Below are 12,982 nucleotides of genomic sequence, written 5' to 3'. Positions count from 1 at the left end.
GACAGGAAGGGGAATGCAGTTGGGAATTTATTTCTCTTCCTATTGGGTTTCTAAGGGCTGGCAACGTGCCTCTTCTGAAGGTCACAGCTCCTGCCAGGCAGCCCTCTCCACCCAGCTCTGTCTCTGATTCCAGGAATAAATCTGGGGGTGGGGTGATGCTAACCCTGATGTTACTTGCCCTGGGGTACTGTACCGTCCATTGTGCTCTCCCTTTCCACCACCCACACCTGTGTAAATAGGTCTTGTACTAAACTCTCCTCAAATTACTTCATTTGAGTGTATCTATTCCTGGTGGGATTCTAACTGATATGAAGAAATCCCCACCTAAGTGAACTCTGTGCAGGGAGCTGAAGCTACATGGTGCTTTAAAGAGCCTCTATCAAAATAGTAGTTGGCTACGGCAGGAGGATAGAGCGGGAGGCAGGAAGCAGCAGCTGGAGAGGTGCAAACAGCTGTTGCTGATGTCCGTGCACTGCTCTGGGTGTTTGGGGCTTCCCATGCATCACCCCGTTTAGTCCTCCCTAAGTGAGGAGATACCTTGGTATTCCATTTCACATGTGAAAGAGCTGGGCGTGTTGAGTTTACGTAACTTGGCCAAAGTCACACAGCTGTATGCGCACCCAGGCAGTCAGAGTTCAGAGAAGGCATTTGAATTTGATTCCACGGGCAATGCCTGTTTGCCTACCCTTCCCGTTGACTCAGCTTTACCTTGTGCTGTAAAACTCATTTCTCACAAAAGGACATCAACTTTTTCAATAGTTTCTTTCCTCATAACTACGTCTCACTAAAATGAAACTTTTTAAAAAGGTAAATTGTTAGAGCAGAGTTAATGTGGCATGAACTTTCCTTATACTTATTGGCAGAATTAAACCCAATCCTCAATAATGGGTGGAAATCCTGGAAGTGTAGGGCAGTCTTGTATATGTGGTACCTTTCAGGTAGAGTGGCTGCCTCTGTGTCCCTTGATGAACGCTTGCTTTCTCAGAGTCCATTCAGAGATAGCTGCCTGATGACTTGGTCGGGCTCCCCAGGAAAGCAATGACCTGGGTCATTCATTAGGCCAGAGATCAGAGTTCCCTGATGAGATTAAATGTCAGGGAAATGACCTATTCAGTCCACAGTATTCCAAGACCAGCATGGACAGCTGTCACTCACATTTCCAGAGGGCACACTCGGCAACCTGAAGGTCTGTGTGTCTCTGCTCAGGAATCTCCACTTAGAATCTCCAGGGCTTTTTCTTCATCTTCCTTTTGTCAAAGAACCAGGGACTCCCTAATGGGAGCTGAAAATGACAGTCTCAGTTAAGAACCATATACAGAACTGGTACTTCTCTGTGATCTTGGTGGATATGTTGGCAGGAGAAAAGGGAGGGGAAAATGCTCATCCAACACAGAATACAAGCACTATCTCTTAATCAGAAAGAAAGAAAGATTTGGAGTTCAATCCGTGCAAGTGGGAAGCAGTGACTAAGAATCTTGGGAAATGCCCAGGCTAATTAATTACAGCTGGTCACAGCTAGTGTGCTTGGACTTGCCTTCTGCCTTCAGAAACATAGCTATGGGAAGGGGAGACCTTCCAAGTTCCTCTGTGGCTCTGGTAGGGGTGACAGGTTCTAGCTGGTTCTCCAAACCGGATGATGTTGTGTCTCTTCATTTAGTCATTTAGTCCCATTAATTCTTCAGAGTTGCAAATATACGAAACCTGTTATTAGAGAGGAGGAATGATATCCCACTAGGTTTTCAATTTGGACAAGCAAGGGAGAAATAGTAATTGGAATAGTAGGGATCTAAGATAATATTGCAAGGCAGAAGTACACGTAATTTCTTCTTTGTGGGGTTCTTTTGCATTTTATACTTTGGAGCCCTTGAAACATGGCTGTTGATTTGCTACTGTATAAATAAACCACAGCTTGTCAATTCCCCCACAATTAGTTTGCTTCTGATTTTGCTTTTTGTTTCTCTGTCACAAATAGTGCTGTAATAGACATCTGTGAACCAGTGTCCTTGTACAAACTGTGTGCCAGTTTCTCAAAGGTAGATACTGAGAGGTGGGCTTGCTGGCTCATAGAGCATGATCAACTCTACTAAGAATTCTCAAATTACCCTCTAAAGTGAGTGTACAAATTTACAATCCTGCTATCAATTCTTGGGTTTCCATTTTCCCATGACATTCCCAACAACACTTGGTATTATTAGATTTTTTCTTTTTTTCTTTTTTACGTGATGGGTGTGACACTATGTCTGGCTGTTGTTTTAATTTTCATTTCTCTGATTTACTGTATATTTTCATTTGAGCTAATTAGTCTTCCTCCTCTGTAAACAGCTTGGGTCAATTGAGTTTTTCATATTGGTTTCCAGGATTTCTTTATTTAGGTTGGCTACTAATCCTTCACTTTTATGCATTGCAAATATCTTATCTCACTCTATGGTTTACCTCCTTTTTTGGGTGTCTTTGACAAATAGAAGTTTATAAATTTTAATGTGATTAAATTTATCAATTTTTTCCTTATATTTAAGCCCAACTTATGGAATATTCTGCTTATCCTTTTTTTTCCTCCTCAAAGTCTTACTTTAGTTTACCCATGGGGATTGATTGCCAATGTTCTTCCGTTAAATTTTAGACTGAAAAGTTTTAAATTAACCGTTTTAGGGTCAGAATTGGGCTCACAGAACAGTGGGACAAACACCGATGTCCCTATGGCACTGCTGAAACGGAATCCAACATGAAACATCAGAGCGAGGGGGAGATGTTTGCGCTGTGAAGACTGATAACGCCGTGACAGTCAGTGTTTACCTCTGTCATGGTGTTACCCAGAGAATAATGATGCAGCCTTCATAAATACAACCTTTCCCTGGGCTTTGTTCTTCCTTTAGAATAAGTACCCATTTACAGCTGCTGTATATTTATTTAACGTCCAATGCCTAGATGTCCCTTCTCTCCTGTTTTGTGACCTAGGATCAATAAGATTTCTATAATACCATCCAGGAAAATGTGTTCATCGAATCCAGAAAAGAAAACAAAGAAAAGCTTTTAAGGAAGAAAAGAAACTTTGTTCAGTGCGATGTGTTTTCTCCTGGGTTAGAGCTGTCATATCAGTTCTCACTATTATTTGTCTGTAGGGGTAAATGAATTGATTCTAAATCTTCCAAGGGTACTATATACACTTTTGAAAAAGTTTCAATAAGGCGTCTACATAACAAAAAATTCAAAGCAAAACAAAGAGACTAGAAGATGATTCACTTTTTGCTGCTCAGGGAGCAATCGCATGGGAATCTGAAGGACTGCTGATGACCATCTCTTTCTCAGCTTGGCTGGAACACTTGGGGCTTACAATTCTCCAGTCCTAGCCCCTCAACAGTTTTTCTTCTTTGAAAATAATTAGAACCAGGAACAGTTTACCTCAAAGTGCTCAAGCATCAAGACTGTAAATACAGACACTTTTAAATTCTCAGACACAGGCTTCCAGATTATTTACTAGCATAAGAGAGTGAACCTGTGATTGTTTCAATTTTACATATTTTTCTCTTGGGTCTTTGGTCAATTTCCCAAAGCCAAATTTTTTCTTTTAAGTAAAGTCTAGATCCTCAGAAATATGCTTGCCTTATGTTTCCTAACAGAATTTAAAATCTAGTTGGGAAGGATCCTATTTTCTCCTGTAATGCCTACCTAAAATGAAAGCACGGAAGCTTCTAGATAAAGCAGCAAAGGCTGCTGGGTTTGAGGTCCACCTCTGTTTGTTTTACAATTGGCCAAAATCTAGAAGTTTAGAGGGAGCATGAGACAGGCAGTTATCTTTTGCTTTTTCTTGAAAATATTCCTTAAATAATATGTCCATTCCCCTTGGGGTTGAGTGAAGGATCCAACACCAAAAACAGTGATGCTGTAACTCTGTAGGACATTACGCAGTTGCCATAGCACTTTCTTTTCATTATGTGCTATCTCGTTTGATCCTTACAACCTCACTGATAAGACAGGCAAGGAAGGTGTTACTTAATACTTGAGTCTGAGGGTTAGAGCAGCCTGAGATACTACAGGCCCCAGGCAGCTCTCTGCTAAGCTTTACATATATGGTGAAAAACTTTTGTGATCATCTTATTATGACAGCCTCAAGATTTATATTTATCTTACCTGAAAGTGTGCGTTGCTCCATCCAAAAGATAAATTGAAGAGTAGACTTTGAGATTGCCATTAGAAAACAAGGCCTCACTGAGCTCTGCCTGGTTCATACTTGTGAGTTGAAGAGATGGCCTTAAAAATGCTTATAAATTGCAAACTCACGTAAGCCTTTTACCTCAGAGCAGCTCCAGCCAGCAGTGCCAGACATCAAAGAAAGGATCTGGGAGTGAACTCATCATGAAAATACTACAGGACTAATTTGAAGGCAGTTTTGTTAAATGTCTGCTAGATGTTAACCAGCATATCCAGAATGCTGTTAAATTCCATTTTTAGTAGTTTTTTTCTTGGGATTATGTAAACATGGCTAATTCAAACCTGTACTTAGTCATAAATACTAGAGGCCTTTTTCTTTTAAGTAAACATTTATTTGTAGTATAATGCATATAAAGGAAAGGCACAATGGATACATAGTTCCAGGGCTTTTCACAAAGTGAACACACACATGGAACTACCATCTGGATCAAGGAACAGAACTGTACTCCTGAAGTATCTTTGTTCCCATTCCAAACACTGCTTCCCCCTTCCTCCCCAGAGATAACCACTCTCCTGACTTGTGTCACCAATGATTAGCTTTTGGGTTTTTTTCCAGCTTTATTGAGGTATAATTGACAAATAAAATTGTAATATATTTAAAGTGTATAACGTGATGATTTGATATTCATATACATCATGAAATGATGACCACAATCAGGTAACACCTGATAACACATTTATCACCTCACATAGTTCCTCTTTTTTGGTGAGAATGCTACTCTCAGCCAATTTCAAGTATACAATATATATTATTAACTCTAGTCACCATCCTATAAGATCCTCAGAACTTATTCATCTTATAACTAGAAGTTTGTTCCCTTTGACCCAACATCTTCCCATTCCCCTCCACCACCCAGCCCCTGGTAACCACCATTCTACTCTTTGTTTCTATGAGTTTGACTTTAATTTTTTTAAATTTCACGTATAATACCATACAGTAGTTTTCTTTCTCTGGCTTGTTTCACTTAGCAGAATGCCCTCAAGCTCCATCCACATACACGAATGGCAGGATTTCCTTCTTTTTTGTGGCTGAAGAAGATTCATCTTCTTTATCCATTCGTCTGTTGACAGACACGTAGGTTATTTCTCTATCTTGGCTATTGTGAATAATGATGCAATGAACATGGGAAAGCAGATATCTCTTTGAGATCCTTTTTTCGTTTCCTTTGGATATATACCCAGAAGTAGAATAGCTGGATCCTACGGTAGTTCCATTTTTAATTTTTCGGGAAACCTCTATATTGTTTTTCATAGGGACTGTGCCGACTTACATTCCCACCAACAATGCACAAGGGCTCCCTTTTCTCCACATTGTTGCCAGTTCTTATCTCTTATCGTTTTGCTAATAGCCACTCTAACAGGTGGGAGGTGTATCTCATGGTGGTTTTGACTTGCATTTCCATGGTGATTAGTGATACTGAGCATCTTTTCATATATCTGTTGGCCATTTGTATATCTTCTTTGGAAAAAATGTTTATTCAGATACTTTGCCCATTTTTTAATGGAATTGTTTGTTTTCTTACTATTGAGTTGTAAGGGTTCCTAATATAGTTTCTGCTAATTGGTCACTTGAATATCTTATCTTCTTTTGTAAAGTACCTGTTCAAAACTTTCACTCATTTCTTTAAAGATTATTTGCCTTTTTAAGCTGACTTATAGACTTTTTTATGTAAACCACATATAAATCTTTTGTTGGTTATGTAACACAAATATCTTCTCCTAGTCTATGCAGTTGGGGGCTTTTTAAAAAGGGGCTGAGAGGGGCTGGCACCGTGGCTGAGTGATTGAGTTTTCACGCTCCACTTTGGCAGCCCAGGGTTTTGCTTGTTCGAATCCTGGGCGTGGACATGGCACCACTCATTGGGCCATGCTGAGGCAGCGTCCCACATGGCAGAACCAGAGGGAACTGCAGCTGGAATATACAACTATATACTGGGGGGCTTTGGGGAGAAGAAGAAGGAAAAAAAAAAAGAAATTTGCAGCAGACACTAGCTTAGGTGCCAATACAAAAAAACAGAAAAAGAGGGGGCTGAGAGCTCAGCGTATAGGAAATAGAATCATAAGCTTTGCTTGTCTCTCAAGAAAGTGGACATATGAAGATAGATGAAAGGAAGAGGCACCTAGATCTTGCCCTCTTTAAATCTGTTGCAACTTTCTTGAAGTAGGATTCCAAGAGCAGCTGGATATGCCTCATGCACTTGGTATAATCAGTCATTGTTCGTTTGGCTGTTCTGTTGCAAGCTGAAAGAGAGTCATTAATAGCCATTGATATTCCAGTAGAGGATCACACACGATGATGTGGTACTGTATAATTAGGTAAATAGATATTTGAATACCTACAGTGGGCGTGCGCTGTGCTGGACATGGGAGGCACAAAGATGGAGATGCTAGCACCCCTACATGTAGGGAGCTCGTGGGGCACTTTTAAGATGATTTGTGTCTATCGTCTTGTTTGATCACATGAGGGTAGCACGACCACCAGACGAGTAATATGAAGATCGTGTGGCCTTCTGCTCCTCAGACCTTTGATTCTCATTTAGTCACTGCCCTAATCCTGTAAGATCTTTATTTCCAAGAAATGCCTTAATCTCATCCTAATAGCCCCACTAATAAATACCTGGAGAAATTCTCTTTGCTCAAAATGACTAATTTAAATAAAACATGCAGAAATGACTTAATTATAATTTCAGGAAACTACAAGGAGAAAAGACCATAAAATAGAGATATGTTGCCCCCTGCTATCCAACAACATACCTTAAATAATAGGTATTAGTCCATTGAAATTATACAGAATTTATTGGGGGCAAGTCTGACAAGGTGATATGTTATCCTAGACATTGAAGAGCTATAAAGGGCATATAGAGGGCAGCGCCTGCCCTCAAATCACTTCTGACACATTGGTGGTGGTGGTAGTATGTGTGTGTGCAGGGAAAGTGTTAAGGAGGTAACAGCACATATACTGATAATGTGAACAGAAAGACTCTCTACCGGTGAGAGGAAGCAAGGCAGCAAGAAGGATTACTTTGGATTGGTTATGGCGATGAGGAAAGGATGTATTCATTAAGATAATGGAGCTGTTGCTACAAAACTAATCCCAAAACGTCTAATGGCTCAAACACAGCAAAAGGTTCTTTCTCAATCGTCAAAAGCTAAAAACAGGTGTTCCTGATTGGTGGTTGCTTCTGCTCCAAATGGTGATTCAGAGATCCAGATCCTTCTGTCTTGTGGGTCCACCGTCTTCAACGTGTAGCTTCTAGGATTGCTGGGCTTGCCCACGTTAAGCTGGCAGAAGGAGAAAAACATGGAGGATGGGAAGTTTTAATAGCCAGGTCTGAAAAGGGTGTACATCATTTCCACTTGAGTTCCATTGGCTAGACCTCCACCATGCTCCACAGCTAACTTTGACAGAGGTTGGGAAGTGTAGTCTAACTGTGTGTCCAGGAGAAAAGATGAGTTTGCTGATCACCGAGCCGCCTTTGCCATAGGTTTCATAATGTCAGGGCATTTAAGATAGATAGGTATTGAAGCAACGTGAAGTGTTTTGACAAGAGATTGGAAAAGAGGATTAATCCAGGTAAAATGAAAAGCATGAGGAAGAACTCAGATGTCAACAACAACGACAGCAAAAATGCAAGGGCATATTTAGAAAATTAAAGATGGTCTAGGTTTTTAGGTGCATGCTGGGAGTATCATGAGAGAAACTATTGGAAAGACAGGTTGAAGCTATTTCTAACCTGAAGCCACATTTTTAAAGGTATTAACATCCACACTGAGGGGCTTGTATCCACCATGTTTTTTGGGCTACCAGGGCTCACACCCACTTACAGGAAAATTGTGGTCCAGATTCATTTTTCTTTCTGTTCATTCCTACTGTGTTCTTTCCTAGAAAGTGAGTTCTTATGTTTGTCTCCAACACCTGGTGGCAGCAGTCAAGGAGAGGGGTGCAGACCCTGAGCGTGAGCAGCTTCATTTTAAGCTTTTGTACCAGAGCGTTTCAGAGACTCCCCAGGGGCCTCCTGCCAAAACCCAGTCTCCAGCATGGTATCTGCTGAATGCTGTGTCTGGGATGGATCCCAAGTTCAGTAGAGGGGGGAGGGAGGGGAATTCCTTTCTGACTCTTGGACACAATCAACTCATGCTCAGGATCCCGGAATTTAACTACCCATATTGTTATCTTAGCTTAAATAGCTGCAACTGTGGCTCATAGTTATAGAAGTATCCGGTCCTTTAAAATTCAGCCTCAGCCTTCAGCCTGATGACCTCCTGACAGTGATTAATTGGGAAGGGTGGGACCTGGGGAAATCCTTTCCCCTCCCTTCAGATCTGCCAACTTGGCTTTGCACCTACAAGAATGTTTTGGCCAGAAAATATACGTCCCCACACCCTCTACCCGCTCTCTTGCCCTCACCTCTGCCCCATGTTGCACATTCTATTTGGTAATCACATGCATACATATTTGCTAAATTCATGTTCATTCATATTTGAGGCTTTTCTATGTGCTGCCCCTGGAAAGCTTCTGTGTGAATTATTCTTCCTTACTTTACCTCCTGACCGTGAAATCAACGGCTCTGAAAATTTACCTTTGATCTACAATTTGGGGAGGATTTGTTTCCTTGTTCCTACCAGGATGTGAGCATGATTGTATATCTCTCTTAGACCATTGGAAAAAAAGAGAAAACAGATCCTTTGATGTAACACCCGAACACCTAAAGGTGCTTCTTTTCCAAGAAAAATTGAAAGAGAATTAGCACCCAATTTTTCAAGAGCCTGAGCACATCGATTGTATTTGTGTTTTATGGAAACAGAGGTGTTCACTTTCCCGTGGTGGAGTTCCTAGATATTTTTCCCTCTAGCTGGCCCTGAAACAAACCTGAAGAAATCATTATTACATTGTGTCCTTTGTCCTACGTGCATCTTTCTTCCTCTTCTTCACTGAGACACCCTCTCCATGGCCACCTTCTTCGCTTAAAGCCTTCAAAGAACAAAACCTTGCTGGTGGCAGGCATTTGGTGTTTTTCTCTTTTGGTTGCTTGCCTGTGGGGAAGATGAAACTCTTCAAGCCAATGTCTTTGGTACCAGCTCATTCCTCAGTATGCGTTGAGATCTGTAGACCTTTGAAGCATTAAAACATTTGGGGAGACAGCATGGTGTCATGGGATAGAGCACCTGAGCAGAAATTAAGCAGACTTGGGTCCAAATTCTAGCTTTGCGTCTTACCTCTGTGAAACTTTGAACAAAACACTTTACCTCTTTGATCTTTTGAGCCTGAACTTTAACAGGATTGATGAGGCTTAGCTGTTTTTGAATTTTATCTAAATGAAACAATATAGTAGGTGTTTCTTTGTTATTGCTTTCTCTTTCTCAATACTGTTTTTGAGATTCATTCAAGTTGTTGCATGTAGCAATTGTTTGATCAATGGATTTTATGGTATTGCATTATACATTGCAAATCATTTGTCCATTTTACTTTGATGGATATTTGGGTTGTTTCAGTTATTATGAATTGTGATTCTATGATCATTTTTGTCAAATCTTGTGTACACACTCTGTTGAGTAATGTCACATGTTGGGTTCTCCAGGAAGCAGCTCTGAGAGAGAATTGCTTGCAGAAAGTTTATTCCTTTCTGCTGTCAAGATCAAAGTTGCCTTCAAAATCAATGCCTATGGGGGTGTAAGGAAGGAGGAATGGACAGAGAGAGACAAGTTAGACTGCAGTGTAGTCACAAAAAAGGCCTCAGCCAACCTATGGGGAGCTCTGGGGCTGAAATGGCCCTACAGAGGTGTGCCATATAGGGGCAGGGAGGCTAGACGTTTATACATCCCTCATTAGCCAGTCATTGGACTGTGGATTGACCCAGGGAAGGGAGCATGATTTTGAGTGAGACATCTCTCTTTGACAGAGAGTGGGGGGTCACATCTGTGAGCTGTCAGCCATCAACATTTCTAGCAGCTGAGGGAATGGGTGTTCGAGTCCTAAAAGTCCTAAAATATGAATGTGTGTGTGTGTTTATGTATGTGTTGGGGATGAAGCTGAGCAGGGCACCTCAGTGTCCCCTACATGTCATTAGTAATTTCTAGAAATTGAATTACTGGTTCATAGGATATGTGTATATTCATCTTTAATGGATATTGTCAAAGAGTATTTCAAAATGTTGTACCCAAATAGCATCTTAATTTAGATTCTGCAATCCCCAGTGGAATATTACCACAAAGATAAAAGAATATTTATAGAAGGGAAACAAATGTGAGAATATTCTATACATTAACTTAACATTTTCTGTATTATGGGGAAAGCAAAATTGAGACATTGGAATAGGCTATTTATCATTTTCTACCCTATGACTTGACATCCTGAAAACTGTCAGCATTGTTCAGGATATTCTGAAATCTAGTTATAGAATTAATAGATCCTAAAGACTTGCTTCTGTGCTGAGAAAAGAAAGGCAAGGAGATATATGAATTGACTGTTGCCTCAAATTTTGTTTTTCAGAGTGGCCAAATCAATGAAAGTCCCTGTGTATGAGACACCAGCTGGATGGAGATTCTTCTCAAATCTGATGGACTCGGGACGGTGCTCTCTGTGTGGAGAAGAGAGTTTTGGCACTGGTAGGCGCTGTTGGGTTGGTGTTGCTAAAGACGATGGCTGCAGCCCTCAGTAACCCCAGTTTGGAGATTTGTGAGCCCACTGTGAATCAAAGGCTGGAGGAAGGGTTAATTAGAGGCAAAAAAAAAAAAAAAAAAAAAATCAGGGAAACTCAGTGGGATATGTGCTATGATATACTCACCCTTTCTGCCTATTTCTTCTTTTTAAAAATTTATGTTTCCTTAAAAAATATTATGGAAATTAAAAAAAATTTCTGAGTAAGGAAACCATCATATTGAATTCCCATGTGTTCATCATCTAGTTTCAACCATCATCAGCTCATGGTCAATATTGCTTTATCTCTACCCTCATCCTCAAGGGGAGCCCTCTTCCATGATTACTGTAAAGCAGTCCCCAGTATAAATCTTTAAGTATTAGGGCTATTGTCACTCTTTTGTCTTTTGTCTTGCATAATTTCCAAGAAGTGGGCTCTAATTCTCAATTCTGTTCTTCTGTATTTAAATTTCTCTCTACCTCATCTCTGGCTACCTTCAATATTTTCTTTTTGTCTTTTGTTTTCAACAGTTTAATTATAATTTGGGTATGTATATTTTGTTTTAAATCATGCTTGGTGTTCTCTGGGATTCTTAGATCTGTTCTTTGTTATCTTTCATTAGTTTTAGAAAATTTGCCATTATTTTTTCAAATATTTCTCCTCCCCCATTCTCTCTCTCTTCTTCTTCTGGGATTCCAATTACATGAGTGTTAGACACCTTGTGACCATATGTTATCTCAGAGCTCTTACAAGCACTGTTTGCTTTTGTTTATTCTTTTTTTCTTTTTGTGTTTCAGTTAGACAATATCTATTGGCATAATTTTAAGTCATTGATTCTTTCCTTAGCTGTGTCCAATCTGCTGATGAGCCTGTGGAGAAATTCTTCATCTCTGATACTGTGTTTTTCATTTCTAGCATTTCTCTTTGTCTCTTTTTTTTATAATTTTCATCTCTCTGATGAAATTTCCCATCTGTTTATATATGTTGTTTATCTTTTCCATTGGGCCATTTAACATATTAAATATAGTTATTTTAAACTCCCTATATGATAGTTCCAATATCTAGTTCATCTCTCACTCTGATTATCTTGATTGCTTTATTCCTTGATAAAGCAATAGTTTATTCTTTCTTGCTTTTTATATATCATAATTTTTCATTGAATGCTGGACATTATGTATATAAGAACAGTAGAGACTCAGATAAATAATATTTTTATGCAGAAATGGGCACACCTCTTCTGTCAGGCCATTAGTGTGTAGGGGAAGAATTTGTACATATAGAGATGAAAGGACAGGATCTTGTCAGTGGAGGGAGCAATGTCAAGAAAGGAATAGAGGTGGGAGAGCAGGGGACATGTGTTATAAGTAGCCAGTTGTTCAGTTTGTCCAGAGCAGTGTTTTCCAAAGACGAATCAAGACTCACTTGGGGTCATGAGATTAATATAACGTCATAAACAGCTTTTAAAAATAATTTAGTAGACTAGAAACTATCAGAATGCATTGTGTTTCATAAAGGTAAATGTTATTTTGAGAAATATGCATTTATAAATACGCACACAGGTATCTATGTGTATACTAGGTCTCGTTACAAAATGTGTTTATTGTGGGTCATGGCCAAAAACATCTGAAAAACACTGGTCTATAAGCAGGGGTCAGAAAACTTTTTCTGTAAAGGGCCAACCAGATAGTAGATATTTTAGGCTTTGCAGACCAGCAGGCTACATACGGTCTCTTTCATAATTACTCAGCTCTGCCATTGTAGCACAAAAGCAGCCATAGACAATACATAAACAAATGAGTATGGCTATATTCCAATAAAAATTTACTTACAAAAATAGGCCTAAGTCCAAATTTGGCCCTTGGGCTGAAGTTCGCTAACCTCTGGCATATAGGGTAGGGTGGAGGAGGGAGTATCAAGAAACAGAACTGGAAATATGAGTGATGAGGGGCCAACTTTTGAAGCCCTTTGCCTGCCTGGCTTAGACGCTGGGACTTGACTCAACTGGAAATAGGAAACCACAGGCTGCACAGGAGGGGGGTCTGTGTGCAGACACTTGTCAGCAAGCTTTGCTTTCAGACAGATATGCTGATTGCAACATGTAGGCTGGACTAGAAGGGAATTTTAGTCTCTCACTG

The 12,982-nt window shown here is 40.0% G+C and overlaps 1 protein-coding gene across 1 annotated transcript in view; it reads left to right on the top strand.

Moving 5' to 3' along the window:
• The window catches only part of PGM5 (phosphoglucomutase 5), a 168,908-nt gene that overhangs the window by 96,285 nt on the left and 59,641 nt on the right, over positions 1–12,982 (top strand). Inside the window, exon 7 of the mRNA XM_023627258.2 lies at positions 10,700–10,815. Coding sequence (XP_023483026.1) covers positions 10,700–10,815 — 116 coding nt within the window. The remainder of the gene's footprint in view (positions 1–10,699; positions 10,816–12,982) is intronic.

This window comes from Equus caballus, chromosome 23, assembly GCF_041296265.1.
Source record: "Equus caballus isolate H_3958 breed thoroughbred chromosome 23, TB-T2T, whole genome shotgun sequence".
Lineage (NCBI taxonomy): Eukaryota > Metazoa > Chordata > Mammalia > Perissodactyla > Equidae > Equus > Equus caballus.
Note: the sequence above shows the minus strand (reverse complement) of the source record. Positions and strands in the feature narration are given on the sequence as shown.